This window comes from Numenius arquata, chromosome 28, assembly GCF_964106895.1.
Source record: "Numenius arquata chromosome 28, bNumArq3.hap1.1, whole genome shotgun sequence".
In the NCBI taxonomy this organism is placed as follows: domain Eukaryota; kingdom Metazoa; phylum Chordata; class Aves; order Charadriiformes; family Scolopacidae; genus Numenius; species Numenius arquata.
In genome coordinates, this window is record NC_133603.1 from 2019077 (window position 1) to 2039282 (window position 20206).

The following is a 20206-nucleotide window of genomic DNA, read 5'->3' on the forward strand; positions in this document are numbered from 1 at the left end:
GATTGAGTGCTCCCTCAAGCACTTCAGAGACGACACCAAGCTGGGTGGGATGTTGATCTGCTGGAGGGCAGGAAGGCTTTGCAGAGGGATCTGGACAGACTGGATCGATGGGCCAAGGCCAATGGGATGAGGTTCCACAAGGCCAAGTGCCGGGTCCTGCCCTTGGGTCACACCAATCCCATGGATGCTCCAGGCTGGGGCAGAGCGGCTGGAGCTGCCCCAAGGAAAAGGACCTGGGGGTGTTGGTCGACTGTGGGCTGAACATGAGCCAGCAGCGTGCCCAGGTGGCCAAGGAGGCCAGCAGCCTGTGTCAGGAACAGCGTGGTGAGTAGGACTCGGGAGGTGACCGTCCCCCTGTACTGGACACTGGGGAGGTCCCACCTCAAGGGCTGTGTCCGGTTTTGGGCCCCTCACCACAAAAAAAGACCTTGAGGTGCTGGAGCGGGTCCAGAGAAGGGCAACGGAGCTGGTGAGGGGTCTGGAGACCTTCTGAGGAACAGCCGAAGGAGCTGTGGGTATTCAGTCTGGAGAAGAGGAGGCTGAGGGGAGACCTTCTCGCTCGCTCCAACTCCCTGAAAGGCGGGTGTAGCCAGGGGGGGTGTGTCGGTCTCTTCTCCCAAGGAACAGGCGATGGGACAAGAGGAAACGGCCTCAAGTTGCACCAGGGGAGGTTCAGATTGGATATTGGGAACAATTTTTCCATGGAAAGTGTTATGAAGCCTTGGAATGGGCTGCCCAGGGAAGGCGTGGAGGCACCATCCCTGGAGGGATTCAAAAGCCCGGTTGAGATGGTGCTTAGAGACATGGGTCAGTGATGGCTTTTATCAGCGTTGGGTTCATGGTTGGAGCAGATGATCCCACAGGTCCCTTCCGACCCCGACAATCCCATGGTTCTATGATTGTGTCACCTCCATTGGTCAAACCAGGAGTCGAGAGGGACCCTTCACCCGGCTTCTCCCGTCCTTCTCTCCTACTCCTCTCCTTTGGTCTGTTGCCACCTGCCAGAATTTTAAGGTAAAAATAGTCCCTTCAAGTAAAGGGACATCAGGCCCAGTAAGAACTGCTCCCCCTAAATTAATGAACCCCTCCCCTCCTTTAATTAGTTACCCCCCTGTCATTAATTGCATCCCCCCCCAGCGGCGGTGTCGGGCAAGGAACAATCCTGCTGCGTCTGCTCCGGCCGAGCCCTGAACCCTGAAAACCTCCCGGTTCGCTGCGAGAAGTGCGGCCATGGTGAGTGCGCCCTGTAAGGACCCGACAGAAAGACTGATAGGACGAGGAGGACCTTCAGGATCTTTTTGCCGAAAGCGTAATGACCATCCTGATTGAGAGAACCCCCACTCAATTTGCACAGGATCCGTGGGATATACAGGGCCAAGTGCCTGGTGATTCGCTGCTTCATGTATTAAAAGCTGCAAAGCTTCTTCACGAATGGGGTCCAGTCCCAAGACACACCTGTTCTCAGTAAGTCATACAAAGGTCTGGCAATGATAGAAAAGTCTGGGATATGTTTTCTCCAAAACACGAGCAATCCCAACACATGCTGCAACTCTTTCTTTGATCCGGGCATTTTTCCCTGGTCTAGCGTGGTAAGAGTATCTTTAGGAATGCAGGTCATTCCTCCTTTCCACAAGATTCCTAAGAATTTAACCTCGTTGGAGGGGGCTTGAACCTTTTCAGGTGGAATCTTTAGTCCTAAGCTCTCCAAATGGACAATAATGTCATTTTGTGTTTTTTGAGCCTTTTCTGTCTGATTTCCTCCTATTAGCACATCATCGATGCATTGGTAAATTCTGACTCCTTCTTCTAGCGGGATCAGTTCAAGTTCTTTTGCTAAAGCATGGTGGGCTAATGCGGGAGAATGCTTGTACCCTCGAAACGATCCTGGTCCTCAGGTTGCAGAGGGACCATTGAAAACATATCCTTAACATCGATAGTTGCCATAACAGGGTGAGCTCGCTCCTGGGTAGTAGCTGTGAGGTCAGCTGGTTTTGGCACTGCAGCTGTTAATGGACCAGTATTTGCATTTACTCTTGGATAATCTACAGTCAATCTCCATTTGCCATTTGGCTTTCGGACTGGCCGTACCGGGGAATTAAAAGGAGAGTGAGTAGGACCGACAGCTCCTTGTTCCCTTAAGTCCTCTAACAGTGGGGCTATTCCCTCTCGTGCCCCGAGGGGTTTGATGTTTGTTATTTTCAAGGGGGGAAGTGGGGGTGCGGTTTGTAAAAGTCGCACCTCCACTGCACCAAAAGACCAGCTCCCTCCCCCTGTGTCCGTCCACTTTCTATCTTTCAAGACACCCAGCCCTAAGAGGTTAAGTGGGAATGGTCCGACAACCATTGGTGTTAAAACGGTTGTTTCCTCTCCCGGCAGTGTCCAGTTAACTGTGGCTAATGATTGTGCTTGTACATTGCCGACCGCATCAGCTACAACAACCCTCGCTTCCGTACTGAAATGCCACTACGGGACGCATCCTCAGTTCTCAAGGCTGAAATTCGAGCTCCAGTATCTACCAAAAATGTAATTGGCATTTTCTTAGGTCCTACAAAACAGGTAATCATAACATCTCCTCGCTGGTTCATAGGGAGCTGTCTGATACGTAGCCAGGCCCCTCCGCTCCTCCGCCCGCTGTTGAGAAGCGGAGCAGTGAGTTTCCCGCAGATTCCTGCTGGAGAGATCGAAAGCGGGGGGGCAGCGGAGACTCGGGGTAGAATTGCCCGGCGTCTTTGTCCAGCTTGAAGTTAAATTTTGGGGAGCCACAGGTTTCTCGGGCCACTCCTTAACCAGTTTTTCTAGCGTGTCAGTTGGTAAGCCATCCATCAGATCTCGGGGAGTACCTTTCTGCCATCCCATAGTCCACAAGGTATTTCGCCTCTTGGATATCTCCCTCCCGCCACTGACCCATTGTTTTTTCTCTGGCTCTGGCAGCCGGAGGGGTTTCTAGCTCTGTCTGTCTTAACCCTTTCGAGTCTGGTTTGGCAGAGGGGACACTAACAGGACCATATTTTCACCCGTAGTTAATTAATTCTTGGGCAACTTCTCCCCATGTCCACGCCCTCCGGTTTGGATCTCTGTGATCGGGGGGTGCTCTTTCTTCCCCTTCCTCTGCTGCAGCTGCCTCACCTCGGCACGCTGCCCTAATGGTTCCTCGCAGCTGTGTACCGATTGGTTTCAAAGAGCCAGGGAGTCCTCTTATCGGCGGTGCCGTTCATTCGGGGTCTACTGGCAGCATCACGGGGGATTCTCGTTGGAGTCTAAGCTCATGGTTGGACATCATTTGCAGGCAAACCCCTTTTTGCACACTTTCCACTATCTGATCGACCGACCCGGAGATAGCAAGGGGGTCTCCTCCTTCTGAAGGACTGAGACCTCCGGCCCAATAGGCTGCTTTTTGAGTTAGGGACCAGGGAGCCCGGTGGTGGCCAGTAGTTAAGAACATTCCAGGGGCCCAATGTCCTTCAGCTTCCTTCTCACTTAACAGTACCTGATCTCCACCCGATGAGGACACTCTCCACACATACTCTGTCTCTGACTCCCTGGGAGCACGGCTAAATTCTTTCTTTAGTTTAGCTAATTCCACAGCGGAGTAAGGCATTTCCTTAATGGTAAGTTGAGGGGCAGCATTTTGACCATCGTCAAACTCATACTCCACTTTGACAAGAGGCCTGGAGCGAACAAGGAGGGGCTTTCCCCTCGTCCAATTTAGCTTTCGCTTCGCCTAATTCTGTGCTGGGGTATAAGGGATCTCTTCTGCTCCCGTCCGCAAGGAGTTGTTCTTTAAGGGCGGACTGCAAACAACTCGCCTGAGCTCGCTCTTGATCTCACTGCCCCTTTAACTCCTCCACTCCTCCTTGCAAAGATGATTGTACCAGAGTCTGCAGAGACTATACAATTTGAGACTCGGCGCCGCGTCGCTGATCCCGAGCTTCTACGGCAGCAACTAAACTAGCACCCAGAACGGCGCATAGAATAGATTGCCCTTTTCCAAAGCAAAGTCTGGCATCCCTTTGTAAGGCACTGATTCGATCGGAAACACTCTGCAGATTATGCCAATTATCTCGTGCCCAATCACTACCCGGTACTGAAGGGCGCGCATTATGTTTTTCCAAAAGATCAGACAAAACATCTCGCCCCGAAGGGGGTGAGAGGCTCTCACTCATATTTACTCAACAACAACAAAAAAAATCAAAACTCAAATCTGGTTTTCAACAACAAAGGTCGGGGGCAGTCACTCGGAGAGGTCGCACATAGCACACTAAACAATTCAACACAGATTCCCACCCCCTTACGTCTCCGAGAGGCACACACGTATGTTCACAGACCACTAACAGTCAATAAACAAATCCAAAAATAAACTCCTACTGTTCACAAAAACTTCAGCACTTCTCCAATACACACAATAAGCAAATAGTAAAAACAGCACTCCCAGTCCCCAGAATCCTATCCCACCTTTGTCACCAGTAATATGTTAGGTCCCGGTCTGATTTTTTTGTCCGGGAGGGGGTTCAAAATGATTCCGGGGGCGCGATTGAGACACAAATGAGGTCTGATGCTCTTTACTGTAGTTTTATTTTTGGTACCTAAAAAATGATGCCAAATGGCAATAGAGAAAAGGCAGAGGGAGAGGAAAGGAGGAAAGGAGAAGCAGAATTTGGGAGAGCTGCAAGACAAGAAATAGTCTATCACCACCACGATGGTGGGTCCACAGGACGGCTCGATGATCCTCCGGAGTCACCGGCGTCGCATTGATCCGCGATTCTCAGGCCTTGGCAAGGGTGAGGGTGGGTGGTGGGGAGGGGTCCCCCATTGCAGTGGGGCACAACGGTCATTTATAGTCCCTGTCGACCCATAGCAGGGCCCATCGATGTGACAGTCACCTGTGCTCATCCCATCGGTGTCCCACACAGTCACTGCATGAGCCCCCCCTCGCCTCTGCTAAACGAGAAGGCAAAATCTGGAAAAACCGTGCAGTTGCATTGCAGATAAAAACCGACCAAAAAGTAGAATCATAGAATCACCCAGGTTGGAAGGGACCTTCAAGGTCATCTAGTCCAACCATCAACCTAACTCTGACAAAAAAAAACATCACTAAACCATGTCCCCCAGCACCATGTCAACCCGTCTTTTGAACACCTCCAGGGATGGTGCCTCAGCCCCTTCCCTGGGCAGCCCATTCCAAGGCTTGATAACCCTTTCAGTGTCAAAATTTTTCCTAATGTCCAGTCTGAACCTCCCCTGGGGCAACTTGAGGCCGTTTCCTCTTGTCCCATCGCCTGTGACTTGGGAGCAGAGACCGAACCCCCCCGGCTACACCCTCCTTTCAGGGAGCTGTAGAGAGCGAGAAGGTCTCCCCTCAGCCTCCTTTTCTCCAGGCTGAACGCCCCCAGCTCCCTCAGCCGCTCCTCACAGGACTTGTTCTCCAGACCCCTCACCAGCTCCGTTGCCCTTCTCTGGACCCGCTCCAGCCCCTCAATGTCTTTTTTGTGGTAGGGGACCCAAAACCGGACACAGCCCTCGAGGTGGGGCCTCACCAGTGCCGATCTCAGAAGAATTTGGGCAAGGCAAGGAAGGAAAACATTCTGTTTCTCTGGGGCGATGGGAGCATCGGGGTGACATCCGAGGCATCCTTCTTGTGGGCAGCGACAGGCCAGCCCTGGTCTCTGCGGTTCAGTGTCACCATCTGCAGTGACTTCACCGAGTGCCAGCATGGAGCTTGGTGTGAAGAGGTTCTACCTCGGGTACAGAAGCAGCAGAGGACATGTTTTTCCACTGAAAACATCTTGCTGAACCTGAAATCAATTAGGAACGTGGGGCATTTTTTTGGTTTGTTTTGTCTATAGCCCGGGATAAAAAATTTGTGGACGTTTAGAAAGCTGTTATTTTGGTGTGAATAATTATCCAAAGCTCTTTATCTACCTCCCAGCGCCACTGAGAATTGTTCTTACGCATAATGTTTTCTGGTTGCAGGGAAACTTGGAGCCCTTATGTGATAACGGGGAAGTTGAATTATTCCTTCAATCTTTGTTTTGTAAAACAAAACCGAATCGGGTTGTTTCATGTAACAAACCTACAGCTTCTCAAAACACTGCAATCTGTGGTTGTACAGCCGCAGGTTTAAAGCCAAAGAATCTCAGTTTAGAATTGTAGTTACATAAATTTGGAGAGGAATGCTTCAGTAATTGAGTTTCAGTGTATGAATTCTTAAGTAATACTTCGGAAAGTGAATTTGTGAGTTTACCCCATCCTAAAGAACCCAAAGCTGACAAATTAAAACCGAGCAAGCTGCAGGAGAACAGAATCTGGTGCCCTTCCTTCATAGCTAAAATAAACTTTCATCTTTTTCTTTTGTAAGCTGATGAAATGCAATCGCCTTCACTCCTCATTTCTGTGGGTCTTACAGGAAAGTCGTTTATGGCCCTGAACTCCAGCTTATCTATTTTGTGGCAATTTGTACACATGTAATTCTGGGTCAAAGTTGCTGTTTAACTGAATTAGCTTTTCCCACACCTAGTGAGTTTGATAACTTTTCTAGACTGAGATTCTGTCTCTTCTTGATTAGGAAATGAAAGCTGAAACAAGACATACTGTATAGTCTCACAGGAGTCCTTTAGAGCCTCCGGGATCGTGAGGGCTTCATTGAACATGACGAATCAGAATTAGGTCTTTCTTGATAAGCTCCGCCAGAATACTTGGAGTAGATTGCTTCTTGATGCCCTCCCGACCCCAGGAACATTACCTTTGTATATTAAAACATTCTGAAAAACAAGGCACACGGGATACATATGTCACAGACTTTATTAAAACTATCCGTAACGGCTCTTCTCTGGACCGGTCTCCGAGGAGCTGATTGGGAACCTCCCTCTTACAAGTCCCTTACAAGCACAGGGAACTGTTGTCTTCCTGGGGGTGTTGGTGGACAGCCGGCTGAACATGAGCCAGAAGTGTGCCCAGGTGGCCAAGAAGGCCAACGGCATCCTGGCCTGTCTCAGGAACAGCGTGGCCAGCAGGAGCAGGGCAGCGATGGTGCCTCTGTCCTGGGCACTGATGAGGCCTCACCTCGAGGGCTGTGTTCAGTTCTGGGCCCCTCACTCCAGGAAGGACATTGAGCTGCTGGAGCGTGGCCAGAGGAGAGCCACCAAGCTGGTGAGGGGTCTGGAGAACAAGTCATACGAGGAGAGGCTGAGGGAACTGGGCATGTTTAGTTTGGAGAAGAGGAGGCTGAGGGGAGACCTCATTGATCTCTACAGCTCCCTGAAAGGAGGGTGTAGAGAGGTGGGTGTTGGCCTCTTCTCCCAAGGGAATAATGACAGGAGCAGAGGAGGTGGTCTGAAGTTGGTGGCAGGCCCCCCCCCAGGCCCCCAAACCAACCAGGGCCCCCGCCAAGACACTCGGAACCCCCCCAGTCCTCCTACAGCCCCCCCAGCCCCCCCAACCCCTAGAGCCCCCTCCTGTCCTCCTACAGCCCCCCCCAGGCCCCCTGACTCCCCCCAAACCTGGGGGGGCAGCGGGCGTCAGTGCGTCGGAAGTTGTAGGAGCTGCCGGGGGGGCCCTGGGGAGGGGTAAAAATTGGGGGCAGTGAGGGGGGGCACCCCTAAAATATCGGGGTGCTAGTTTGGGGAAGGGGGGGGGGCTCACCTGCGGGCGGCGGGGGGGGCGGGCGGCGGCGGGACCCCCCCCGGCCCTGCCCTGAAGGGAAGCTGTAAGAGACCCTCCGTATCCTGCCCGGGTTTTGGGGGGGGCCCCCCCGGGCCGGGGGGGTACAGGGGGGAGGTTTGGGGGTGCAGGGGGGAGGTTGGGGGGGGGGAACCCCCAGAGCCCCCCCCCGCCGTTACCTATTGGGCGGAGGGCAGCCGGGGCCGCTCACCTGCTGTCGGTGAGCGGGGAGGGGGGGGCGGCAGGGGGGGGCCCCCCCAGGAAAGCGGGGGGCAGCGGGGGGGGTGCCCGCGTGTGCAGCCCAAAGAGCCCCTTGCGCTTCTTCATCTCCCGGCCCGAGATGAACCTGGGAGGAGAGGGGGGGTCGAGGGGGGGGGGCTGCTGGAGTGGGCTGAGAGATCAACCTGGGGGGGGAGGAAGGGGTGGGGGGGGCTGGGGGGGGGCTGTGGGGTGGTTTCGGGGGAGGGTCTTTTAGGGGTTGGGAGGGGCTGGGGGCTTGGAGGGGGGGCTTCGGAGCTTTGGGGGGGGCTTTGAGATGAACCTGGGGGGGAGAGGGGGGGTTGGGGGGAAGAGGCGCTTCTGGGGAGGGCTGGGGGGGGCCTGATGGGGGAGCCTTGGGCGTTTGGGGGGCGGATCTTGGGGGGGTCTGGAGGGGGCTCTGGGGTGGTTTGGGGGGTCGGAGGGGGGGTCTTTTAGGGGGTTGGGAGGGGCTGGGGGCTTGGAGGGGGGGCTTCGGAGCTTTGGGGGGGGCTTTGAGATGAACCTGGGGGGAGGGGGGGGGCTGCGGGGGCTGAGAGATGAACCTGAGGGGGGGAGGAGGGGTTTGAGGGGATCTGGGGGGGGTTAAGGGGGGGTCTTTTAGGGGCTTGGGGGAGCTGGGGGCTTGGGGGGGAGGCATTGAGATGAACCAAGGGGGAGAGGGGGGGCTGAGAGATGAACCTGGGGGGGGAGAGGGGGGGTTGGGGGGGAGGGGCGCTTCTGGAGAGGGCTGGGGGGGGGGCCTGATGGGGGGGCCTTGGGTTTGGGGGGAGGGTCTTGTGGGGGTCTGGAGGGGGCTCTGGGGTGGTTTGGGGGAGGGGGGGGGCTTTTGGGGGGGCTGAGAGATGAACCTGGGGAGGAGGAAGGGTTTGGGGAGGGGGCTGGGGGGGGCCTTTGGGGTGGTTTGGAGGGGTCGGGGGGGGTCTTTTAGGGGGTCTGGGAGGGGCTGGGGGCTTGGAGGGGGGGCTTTGGGGGGGGCTTTGAGATGAACCTGGGGGGAGAGGGGGGGGCTGGGGGGGCTGAGAAGCGAACATGGGGGCAGGGGTCTGGGGGGCTTTGGGGGGGGTTCGTGGGGGCTGGGGGCATTCAGGGGCATCAGGAAGGATTTAGGGGTGCTGGGGGGGTGGGGGGGTCAGGAGGGGTTTGGGGGTTCGGGGGGGGGGGGGGGCACCCACCTGTCCTTGTGGGCGCTGAGAGCCCCCAGCAGCTGCCCGTAGCGCTCCCCTTTGGGGGTCTCGGCGAGCTGCGGGGGGGGGGGGGGGTTGCAGGGTCGTAAGGGGGGTGAGACCACCCCTCCCCGACCCCCCCCGACCCCCCCCGTGGTTTTTGGGGTGCGGGCCCCCCCCCGTACCGGCCCCAGCAGCAGCGCGTCCCAGTTGGCGCTGGCGAAGGGCAGGATCTCCCGCTCCAGGTCGAATCGGACCCCCCGGACCCACCGGTCCCCGTAGAGCAGGGGTTTGCTCAGACACTGGGTACAGGCTTCGTGGAACCACTGGGCGCAGCCCCGGCACTGCAGCATCTTCAGGTTCCACCTGGGGGGGGGGATTAATTAATTAATTAATTTAAGGGGGGGGGGGGGCACCCCGAAATTGCAAAGCCGGGGGGGGGTGGGGGGGTCTGTACTCACTCGCCGGGGTTCAGGGCTCGGCCGGAGCAGACGCAGCAGGATTGTTCCTCACCCGGCACTGCCGCTAGCGGGGGGGGGGGGGGGGGGCAAGTAACAACGGGGGGGTAATTAATTAAAGGAGAGGGGGGGGTTCATTAATTAAAGGAAGGTTCATTAATTTAGGAGGAGGCTCTTACCAGGGCTGATGTCTTTCCAAAGGACGAGGAATTGGGAATTATCCTCGAATTGCACCAGGCAGCCCCGGCGCCCCGTGTCCACCTGGGGGGGGGGGGGGGGGCAAAAAAAAAAAAGGGGGGGGGGGGTGTGTTAAAATGGGAGGTGCCATTTGGGGGGAGGGGGGCATTTAGGGGGGTCGGGCACCCACCTTTTTGATGGTGCCCAGGTAGAGGAGCCCGTCCGTCCAACGGGCCAGAACGTCCTGGCCCTCCCAAAAGCGGGGGGCGGCTGGGGGGGGGCAGCGGGGGGCGCGGCTGGGGGGGGGGGCCCCGCCTCACTCGCCATCACATCCTGGGTGCCTGTTGGGGGGGGGGGGTTGGAGCTGGTGACCCCCAGCTAGGGACACCCCCCCCCAAAAATGCATCGGGGGAGAGGGATTGGGGGGAGCAGGATTTACCACCCCACCCCCCCCAAAGGAATGGGGCTGGGAGGGGCTCCCAGTTTGGGGGGGGGAGCATGCTGGGATGGGGGGAGGGTCCCAGTTTGGGGGGGTCCCAGCCTGGGTGGCTCATGCAGGATTGGGCGGGGTTCCCACTTTGGGGGGGTCTCGGACTGGGGGGGCTCAGGGAAGAATGGGAGGGGCTCCCAGTTTGGAGGGGGGTGTCTTGGATTGGAGGGGGGCTCCCAGTTTGGGGGGGTGCCAGTTTTAGGGGGGGGGGCATGCTGGGATGGGGCAGGGTCCCAGTTTGGGGGGGTCCCAGTTTGGGGTGGCTTGCAGTGGGGGCAGGGGGAGGGGCATGCTGGGACGTGGGGGCTCCCAGTTGGGGGGGTCCCAATCTGGGGGTGCTCACGCAGGGGATTGGGGGGGGGGCAGGATTTGGGGGGACCCCCCCCAAAGGAATGGGGCTGAGGGGGGGTGCCAATTTGAGGAGGGGTCCAGATCTTGGGGGAGGGGGGCTCATGGAGTAATAGGCGGGGCTTCCAGTTTGGGGGGGCCCATGCAGGACTGGGGGGGGTCCCACTTTGGGGGGGTCTCGGACTGGGGGGGGCTCAGGGAAGAACGGGAGGGGCTCCCAGTTTGGAGGGGGTGTCTTGGATTGGAGGGGGCTCCCAGTTTGGGGGGGGGGGTGTCCCAGCCTGGGGGGGGTCATGGAGGAATGGGGGAGGGGGCAGGTTCCCAATCGGAGGGGGTCTCGGTCCGGGGGGGGGCTCACACAGCGATGGGGGGGTCCCCGTTTGCGGGCGGGGGGGGGGTGCGTTTTGAGTGCTCCCGGTTTGGGGGGGGCCCCTCCCAGGCTGGGGGGTGTGTCCCGGATTGGGGGGGGGTGTCCCGGTTTAGTGGGGTCCCGTTTCGGGAGGAGCTCCCCGGGTTTGGGGGGGGGGGGGATGTATCCCGCTCGGGGGGGTCCCGATTTGGGGGGCGGGGGGGGCTGTCCCGGTTGGGAGGGGGGGTGTCCCGGTCGGGGGGGGGCTCACGCAGGCAGCGGGGCGGTCCCGTCCAGGGAGGTCGCCTCCCCAGCCCCCCTGCCCCGGGGGGGGGGGGTTGGCACCGGGGGGGGTCCCGGCGGGGCGCGGGGTGTCCCGGGGTCCCGGCCCCCCCCCTTACCGGCGGCGGCGGGGCCGAGCGGGGGGAACAGGGGTGGCGCGGAGGGACGGCGGCACCGGTCCCCCCCCCCCCACCCCGGGGACCCCCGCGGGCACCAGCCCCGGGGCGGGGGAGGGGGAACCCGGGGGCTCCGGCGCTCCCCCCCCCCCCCCCCTCACGGCGCTGCCCCCCCCGCCCCGTTCCCCCTCCCCGAACTGCCCCGGCCCCCCCCTACCCCGGGGCTGCCCCGGCCCCGCCCCCGCCGCGCAGGCCCCGCCCCCAACTCACCCCCGGGGCTCGGCTTGTGCCCCCCAGCTCCAGGCCCCGCCCCCGCCGCGCTGACCACGCCCCTCTCTCCGCCCCCACCGCCCATTCCCCGGCCGCTCCGCCAAAATCAGACCACGCCTCCCTCCAGCAAGTCCCGCCTATCTCTCCGCCCCCAACGGCTCCGCCCCCCGCTGCTCCGCCAGCCCCAGGCCCCGCCCCGTCGCCCAAGCCACGCCTATCTCCACGCCCCGCGCCGGCAGTCGGGCCTGGCGGGAGCGGCCCGTGCGGCATCACGTGACGCAAAAGGAGGGGCAGCCTCTGGCAGCCGATTGGCTGGGCGAGGCGGCGAGAGAGCGGCGATTGGCGGAGAGCCGCGCGCGGGGGCGGGGCGGGGCGGGGCGGGGCGGTGCCGGGCTATTCAAAGGGGCGCGGGGCGCGCCGGGGGCCGGGGCCGCTTTTTTCCCGCGAGCCGGTGTGTGTAGTCCCCGACAGGAGAATGGACCCCGCCAAGGAGAAGGCGATGGCGGAGCCGGGCCCTTCCCGCCTGCCGGTGCGTGCAGCCCGCGGGAAGAGACCGGCACCCGCCGGGGAGAAGGCGGCGGCGATGGCGGAGCCGGGCCCTTCCAGCGGGCCGGTGTGTGCAGCCCCCGGCAAGAGACCGGCCCCCGCCGGGGAGAAGGCGGCGGCGATGGCGGAGCCGGGCCCTTCCCGCCTGCCGGTGCGTGCAGCCCGCGGGAAGAGACCGGCCCCCGTTGGGGACGCGGGTGGCGGCTGAGCCGGGCCCTTCCCGCCTGCCGGTGCGTGCAGCCCCCGTCAAGAGACCGGCCCCCGCCGAGGAGACGGTGGCGCCGCCCGAGCGGAAACGGGTCCGGACCGCGGGGGACGACGGCTGCGCCCCGCTCCTGCCCCTTAGCGTGGGGGCGGCGGGCAGGGCAGGTAACGGGGAACTGGGGGGGGGAGTAGGGACTGGGGCTGGGGGGGGGAAACTGGGGAGGGGAGTAGGGGCTGGGGCTGGGGGGGGGGAAAACTGGGGACGGGAGTAGGGGCTGGGGCTGGGGGGGGGAAAGTGGGGAGGGGAGTAGGGGCTGGGGCTGGGGGGGGGAAACTGGGGAGGGGAGTAGGGGCTGGGGGGGGGGAAAAGTGGGGAGGGGAGTAGGGGCTGGGGCTGGGGGGGGGGGAAAAGTGGGGAGGGGAGTAGGGGCTGGGGCTGGGGGGGGGGGAACTGGCCCCAGTACCATACTGGGAGCCCACCCTCCCTCCCTCCATGTCCCTTCCCCCGTGTCCCTCCCCAGCCCCTCAACTGGCCGCTGCAGCCACCCCACGGCCTGGTGAGTGATGGGACCAGTCCCTTGGTGTCCCCCAACTCCCTTGGTGTCCCTGGGGCCACCCCTCCCATGTCACCCGGTGTTCCCCAAGTCCCTCTTCACCTCCTCACAGGCGCCCCTTTGGCATCCCCAAGCCCCTCTCCCATTTTCCCCGTGTCCCCACAGTTGTCTCCCCTCCGATGTCCCCCTGGAGCCCCCAACTCCCAGTGTCCCCTCGAGTGCCCCCCCCATGTCCCCTCATATCCCCAACCCCTCCAGTGTTCCCACAGTTGTCTCCCCTCTGATGTCCCCCTGGTGCCCCCAACCCCCCCGATGTCCCCACAGGTGCCCCACCAGCAGCACCAGCCGCTGCCCCCCGCCCCAGGCGCCCCCCCTGGGACCTGAAGGGGCAGGTGTCAGACCTGCGGGCTGCGCTGGGGGAGAGCCGCCGGGTGAGAGCGGGCCTGGAGCAGGAGAAGGAGGAGCTGCGCCAGCGCCTGGAGCAGGAGAAGGAGGAGCTGCGCCAGCGCCTGGAGCAGGAGAAGGAGGAGCTGCGCCAGCGCCTGGAGCAGGAGAAGGAGGAGCTGCGCCAGCGCCTGGAGCAGGAGAAGGAGGAGCTGCGCCAGCGCCTGGAGCAGGAGAAGGAGGAGCTGCGCCAGCGCCTGGAGCAGGAGAAGGAGGAGCTGCGCCAGCGCCTGGAGCAGGAGAAGGAGCAGCTGCGCCAGCGCCTGGAGCAGGAGAAGGAGCAGCTGCGCCAGCGCCTGGAGCAGCAGGAGAAGGAGCAGCTGCGCCAGCGCCTGGAGCAGCAGGAGAAGGAGCTGCGCCAGCGCCTGGAGCAGCAGGAGAAGGAGATGACGAGCTGCCAGGATGAGCGAGATCGATGGCGGAGGGAGGTGCAACGCTTGGCAGAGGACAAGCGGTGTCTGGAGGACGAGGTGGAGGCATGTGGGCAAGCGCTGGCCGAGGCCAAAGGGCAGGCGAGGACACTGGCGGCCACGCTGCAGGAAAGGGAGGTGGGTCACGGAGGGGGGAGATCTCCCTGCTTTCCTCCAGCAAAATGAGGAGAAAAATAAAAAAAAAGGTGGTTTTCTGCTCCGATTGCTCTCAGCCCCAAAGCGCCACCCGGGAGCGGGGCTGTCTCAGCACCCCGCAGTCGAGGCTGGTTTCTGTGTGTGTGCGTCCCCCCAACCAGGGCTGCTTTTCCACCCCTGCGGAGCCAGTCTTTCCCCCTCCTGTGTTAACCGAGGGCTGTTCTCCCCCCCCCCGGGGGCCGTTTCCTTCCCCAGGTCCAGCTGCAGGTGCTAGAGGGGCACCCGCGGGCGCAGGCAGCAGGGGGAGCAGCTCCACGGGCAGGAGATGGAGCGTCGTAGTCTCCATAATCTGGTCCAGGAGCTCAAGGTGAAGCCGGGAGGGGGTCTGGGGGGGGGGGGGGGGGGGAAATCATCTGACCTACCTGCTGCAGAACTCCCTGGGGGGCTCCGCCAAGATGTGAGGGGGGGGAGGTTTGGGGGGGGGCAGAGCGGGTTGGGGGGTGGGAGGGTTGAGGGAGGTTTGGGGGGGCCTGGGGGAGGTGGGGGGGGGGTGGGGAGGCTGGGGGGAGTTTTGGGGGTGGGGGGGCTTGGGGGTTCTTTGTGGCTAGGGTTTGTTGGGGGGGAGGCTTGTGAGGGGGATGTGGGGGGGCTGGAAGGTGTTTGGGGTTATTGGGGGTGGGGGAGGTTTGGGGGGGCCCCTTTGACACCCCACACCCCCCGACTCCCCCCAGGCTCATGTTTGTGAACATCTGCCCCCTGGAGGAGAACTTCTCCGAGACACTCAACTCCCTGTGCTTCGCCAGCAAGATGGGGGGGGGAGGTTTGGATGGAGCTGTGCTCATGTTTGTGAACATCTCCCCCCTGGAGGAGAACTTCTCCGAGACCCTCAACTCCCTGCGCTTGGCCAGCAAGGTGGGGGGGGGAGGTTTGGATGGAGCTGTTGGAGAAGGGGCAGGTGTTTGTGGGGGGGGATGTCCAAGGGCTGTTCTGGGGGGTCCCACAACACCCCCCGCCTTCCCCCTCCCCCTCCCCCTCCCTCAGGTGAACCAGTGCGTGGTGGGCACGGCCCACCCCAACCGGAAGTAACCCCCGCCACTTCCTGCCCCATCGCTGATTGGTTGGTCGCGCTCACGTGTCCCGGGGGAAAATGGCGGCGCCCTGCGAGGGGACCGCTGCTGCCGCCACCGAGCGCTGCTCTGAAATAAATGTAAAAATAATTGGATTAAATAATTGGATTAAATAATTGGATTAAATAATTGGATTAAATAATTGGATTAAATAATTGGATTAAATAATTGGATTAAATAATTGGATTAAATAATTGGATTAAATAATTGGATTAAATAATTGGATTAAATAATTGGATTAAATAATTGGATTAAATAATTGGATTTTTTTTCAATCAATAAAAATGTAAAAATAATAAAGTAAAATAAAGTTAATTGAAACAAAAAAAAACAGTCAAAGAGCTGAAACGGGTGATTTATTTTAATAATAAAGGGTTTGGGGGGGTGGTCGAGGGCATCTTTTAGCCGCTGGGGGGGGGAACGACGACCTTGGGGGGGGCTGTGAGATGAACATAAAGGGGGGGTCTGGGGGGGAGGGGTGGGATGAGCCTGGGGGGGTCTGAGGGGCTGAGAGATGAACATAAGGGTGGGTTGGGGGGGCTCCAGGGCTTTGAGGGGGTTTGTGGGGGACTTTGGGGGGGCTGGGGGCATTCAGGCGCGTCAGGAAGTATTTAGGGGTGCTGGGGGTGGTTTGGGGGGGTCTCAGAGGGCACCCGCCTGTCCTTGTAGGCTTTGGGGGGGGGAGGTGCGGGGGGGCTGTTGCATCTTGGCGGGGGGTAAAGGGGCTGGGAGGGGTCACTGGAAAAGGGGGGGGGGGGGGGGGGGGCATGTTAGGTCCCGGTCCCATTCCGTGACTCTCAGGCCTTGGTGAGGGTGGGTGGTGGGGAGGGGTCCCCCACTGCAGTGGGGCACGACGGTCATTTATAGTCCCTGTCGGCCCGTAGCGGGGCCCATCGATGTGACAGTCACGGAATCACGGAGTTGTCGGAGTTGGAAGGGACCTCTAGAGACCATCCGGTCCAACTCCCCTGCTGAAGCAGGGCTGCCCAGAGCACATCGCTCGGGAGCATCCAGGCGGGTCTCGAAGATCTCCAGGGAAGGGGACTCCACCCCCTCCCTGGGCAGCCTGTTCCAGGGCTCTGCCACCCTCACAGGAAAGAAGTTTCTCCTCATATTTGGATGGAACTTCCCATGTTCCAGCTTGTGCCTGTTGCCCCTTGTCCTGTCACTGGGAACCCCTGAAAAGAGTCCGGCTCCATCCTCCTTCAACCCACCCTTTAGGTACTTGTAAACACAGATAAGGTCTCCCCTCAGCCTTCTCTTCTCCAGGCTGAAGAGCCCCAGCTCTCCCAGCCTTTCCTCATCAGGGAGATGCTCCAACCCCTCAGTCATCTTTGTTGCCCTGCGTTGGACTCTCTCCAGTAGTTCCCTGTCTCTCTTGAACTGGGGAGCCCAGAACTGGACGCAGTATTCCAGTTGTGGCCTCACCAGTGCAGAGCAGAGGGGGAGAATGACCTCCCTCCACCTACTGGCCACACTCTTCCCTACGCAGCCCAGGATCCCGTTGGCCTCTTGGCCACAAGGGCGCACTGCTGGCTCATGGAAAGTTTGCTATCCACCAGGACTCCCAGATCCTTCTCCTCAGTAGTGCTTTCCAGAAGATCCATCCCTAACCTGTATCGGAGCCTGGGGTTCTTCCTCCCCAGGTGCAGGACCCTACGCTTGCCCTCGTTGACCCTCATGAGGTTCTTCTCTGCCCAGCTCTCCAGCCTGTCCAGGTCATGCTGGATGGCGGCACAGCCCTCTGGAGTGTCGACCAGCCCTCCCAGTTTGGTGTCATCAGCGAACTTGCTGAGGATACACTCTGTCCCCTCGTCCAGGTCATTGATGAATATGTTGAACAGGACTGGGCCGAGTATTGACCCCTGGGGGACACCGCTGGTTACAGGCCTCCAGCTTGACCCTGCTCCATTAATTATGACCCTCTGAGTTCTGTCACACAGCCAGCTCCGTCATTTTTGAGAGGTCTTGGAGAACAGGTGAAGTGCCTGAGGACTGGAGGAAGGCAAATATCACACCAGTCTACAAAAAGGGCGAGGAGGAGGACGCAGGGAACTACAGGCCGGTTAGTCTCACCTCCATCCCTGGGAAAATAACGGAGAGACTCGTTCTGGGTGTCATCTCCAAACACGTTGAAGATCAAGAAGTTACTGGACGTGGTCAACACGGATTTACCAAGGGTAAATCATGCTTGACCAGTCTGATAGCCTTCTGTGACGTCCAACAGATCTGGGGCGCGAGCAGTTTCGTTAGTAACGATTCCTAAAACAGCTTGAAGGTGAATTATGCGGTTTAGGTTATAGATGGGTTCTCGAGCACCGCTAATTAACTCAGTAGGATTCCAGGTGGCTGGCCCGTGATGTTCAATGGTTTGTTGCGGGGGACCAGCCATCTTTTCCCCATTTTTGGCTACTTCCAGGTGTCAGACTGGTGTCAATAGATCGCTTATTCCGTGTGAGATCATCGTACAGCTTAACACTTAGATCATTACCACCGCTTTCGGGAAGGAGGACAAACAAAGGGTGGATTCCTCCAACGTAACCTGTTCCTGTCCAATTTGCTGGTGGCATTTCGTGTGCATGGTGTCCACAGATCCAATAGTGGCCTTGCGGTGCTCTGGTGCCATTTTCAAATAGACCAGTGGGAGTCTAGGGCACCTGAAAAATAGGTCGAATTACTCAATCCTAAAGGGGTATGGAATGCCAAATTTTGCCATGGACTGGAATGGTGGGCTCTATCTATAACACTGCAACACCAAGCACCCGTGCTATTCCTCCAGTTACAACTTATGTTTTTTTCTGGTGTATACCAACAGTCTGTGTGGACAGTTATATTTACCGGAGACCAGAAGCCAGAAAACAGCTTCACGTGCCCCGATTCATTCACCCAAACCTATCGAGGACCTTTGGCAGTGAAGTTAAATTGCTTTCGGATACCACAAAAAGATCATTAGGGGGAGACGCGTGATTCCCACGCGTGAAGGTCCAATTACAAGTGCTGATCCCTACAAAGGTACCACCTGGTTGAGTGCGGCTCAGACAGTATTGGCCTCGAGCTGGGTATCGGATTGGCCAAGGAGATGGTGAGCTTTCTTCTTCCCAACAGATGTCCTTTTTTTCCTCGCTGTAATTGCTCACTAGCCATTAGGGGAAACAGGGACCGAGGTCCACGGCCAGCTCGCCGAACCAAGTGGTCCTCCGCACACCCAACAATTAGTGAGGTTGAATGCCCGGGCTACAGAGGTCCCTAACGTCACAAACTCATTTTTCTATTCAGTAACATCTATGAGACTACAGCTTCCCCAAGAGCTAAGGGTAAAGAGTTGCCCAAAACAGTTTCTGTGATGATACACAATACATCCTAAAAGCATAAGCGAAACAAAGCAATTGTACCAATACGATGCAAAGGATTAAAGCATTAAAGCCTACATATATCTTCAGTACAGCTTGCAGTAGAGTCTTTGGTTTTTGGTGGACTGTTCCTGGAAAGACAAGATGAAAAAAAAGCCATCCTCGGTTCAAAACAGGAAGTGGGATTACAGATACTAAAAAGATGGGACGGTCCATCTAGTATTAATTTTGTATTCTTTGTCTAGGGCATCTTTTGCAATCCAGGTATATTTGTTAAGGGGTGTACCCAATGCTAGGGGAACTGCTCCTATCGTAGGTAGTTCCACCAGGACTGGTTGTCCAGGGTAATGCGAGGGTTTACTGGGGTGGTCTGGGCCAGGAGCTGTTGGGAATATGGTAGGAGCTTGTGGGCTAAAGGCTGTAATTTTGGGGCATCCATTCACCCCCCACCGGCTGTTACCGTGGGCAACAGCTTCCGAAAGGCTGTTTGTCCCACTCTGATGCATGGGGTTTGAGGAGGCCATTAGTACGTTCCACTGTTCCATTAGCCTGAGGATAGTACGGAGTGTGAAATACCCATTGAATTCCTTTCTCTTTGGCCCAGTCCTGAACAATTTTAGCTGTAAAGTGAGAGCCATTGTCCGACTGAATTGCCTGAGGCTTAGGAAGGGTACTAAGCCACAGTTGCAAGGCTTTAACAGCGTTCTCTCCTGTGGCACGGGGAAAAGCCTCGGCTTGCACTAGGCCTGATGTTATTTCTACCCCTACTCGTACATAATATTTTCCATTAGATCTTGGGAATGGACCCACGTGATCTATTTGCCAGGCACCCCACAGTCCTTCACCCGTTCGAATACGTAGTGGGTCTTCCCTAAGAGGATGTTTTCCTAATGGCGCGCGGCGTCGGCCACGAGCTGGAATACAAGTCTGACAATTTCCTCGGGTGACTGGCCAACCTCTTGTTTGAGCTTCTCCATGCAGATCTTTTGCCCCAGTGTGCCCCCTTTTCACATGTAACCATTCCAAAAGTCGTTCCCAATTCTCCCCTATTGGTTCATTTTGCGAGGGGGCAAGTCGGGCCATCTCATCGGCTTCATTGTTCCATCGGCTAGCCGGAGTTTCGTGGGTCTGGTGGGAGGCAATCCATGCCACTGCAAAGCTCCCTTGTTTAGCAATTGCTGGAATATCTTGCCACTTTTCCTTTAACTTCCCCCCCGTTCTGTTCCCAGAATGGGAGCCACTCAGTGCACCCTTAAAAGACAGCGAAAGAATCAGTGTAGATATAGGCAGGAGAGGTAGATTGATCCTCGTGCTGAAAGACATTGCACACAGCCAATAATTCTCCTACTTGAGCACTGCCTTATCCTTCAGGGACTATTTTTGTGTCCAGTTTTGGGCCCCTTACAACAAAAGAGACATTGAGGGGCCGGAGCAGGTCCAGAGAAGGGCAACGGAGCTGGTGAGGGGTCTGGAGAACAAGTCTTGTGAGGAGCGGCTGAGGGAGCTGGGGGCGTTCAGCCTGGAGAAAAGGAGGCTGAGGGGAGACCTTCTCGCTCTCTACAACTCCCTGAAAGGATGGTGTAGCCGGGGGGGGGTCGGTCTCTTCTCCCAAGTCACAGGCGATGGGACAAGAGGAAACGGCCTCAAGTTGCCCCAGGGGAGGTTCAGACTGGACATTAGGAAAAATTTTGACACTGAAAGGGTTATCAAGCCTTGGAATGGGCTGCCCAGGGAAGGGGCTGAGGCACCATCCCTGGAGGTGTTCAAAAGACGGGTTGACATGGTGCTGGGGGACATGGTTTAGTGATGTTTTTTTTTGTCAGAGTTAGGTTGATGGTTGGACTA

At 58.5% G+C, this 20206-nt stretch overlaps 1 protein-coding gene and 1 pseudogene across 1 annotated transcript; one reads left to right on the plus strand and one right to left on the minus strand.

The window, feature by feature from the left end:
• Positions 1-2538: 2538 nt before the first annotated feature.
• LOC141476095 (uncharacterized) lies at positions 2539-4163 on the minus strand (annotated as a pseudogene).
• Positions 4164-12069: 7906 nt separating this feature from the next.
• On the plus strand, positions 12070-15329 carry LOC141476096 (uncharacterized). The gene is made up of 4 exons (XM_074164699.1): positions 12070-12267; positions 13426-13866; positions 14140-14251; positions 14616-15329. Exons 1-3 carry the CDS (start codon positions 12070-12072, stop codon positions 14221-14223), a joined length of 723 nt encoding a protein of 240 aa, XP_074020800.1. The 3' UTR covers positions 14224-14251; positions 14616-15329.
• The last annotated feature ends 4877 nt before the right edge of the window (positions 15330-20206 follow it).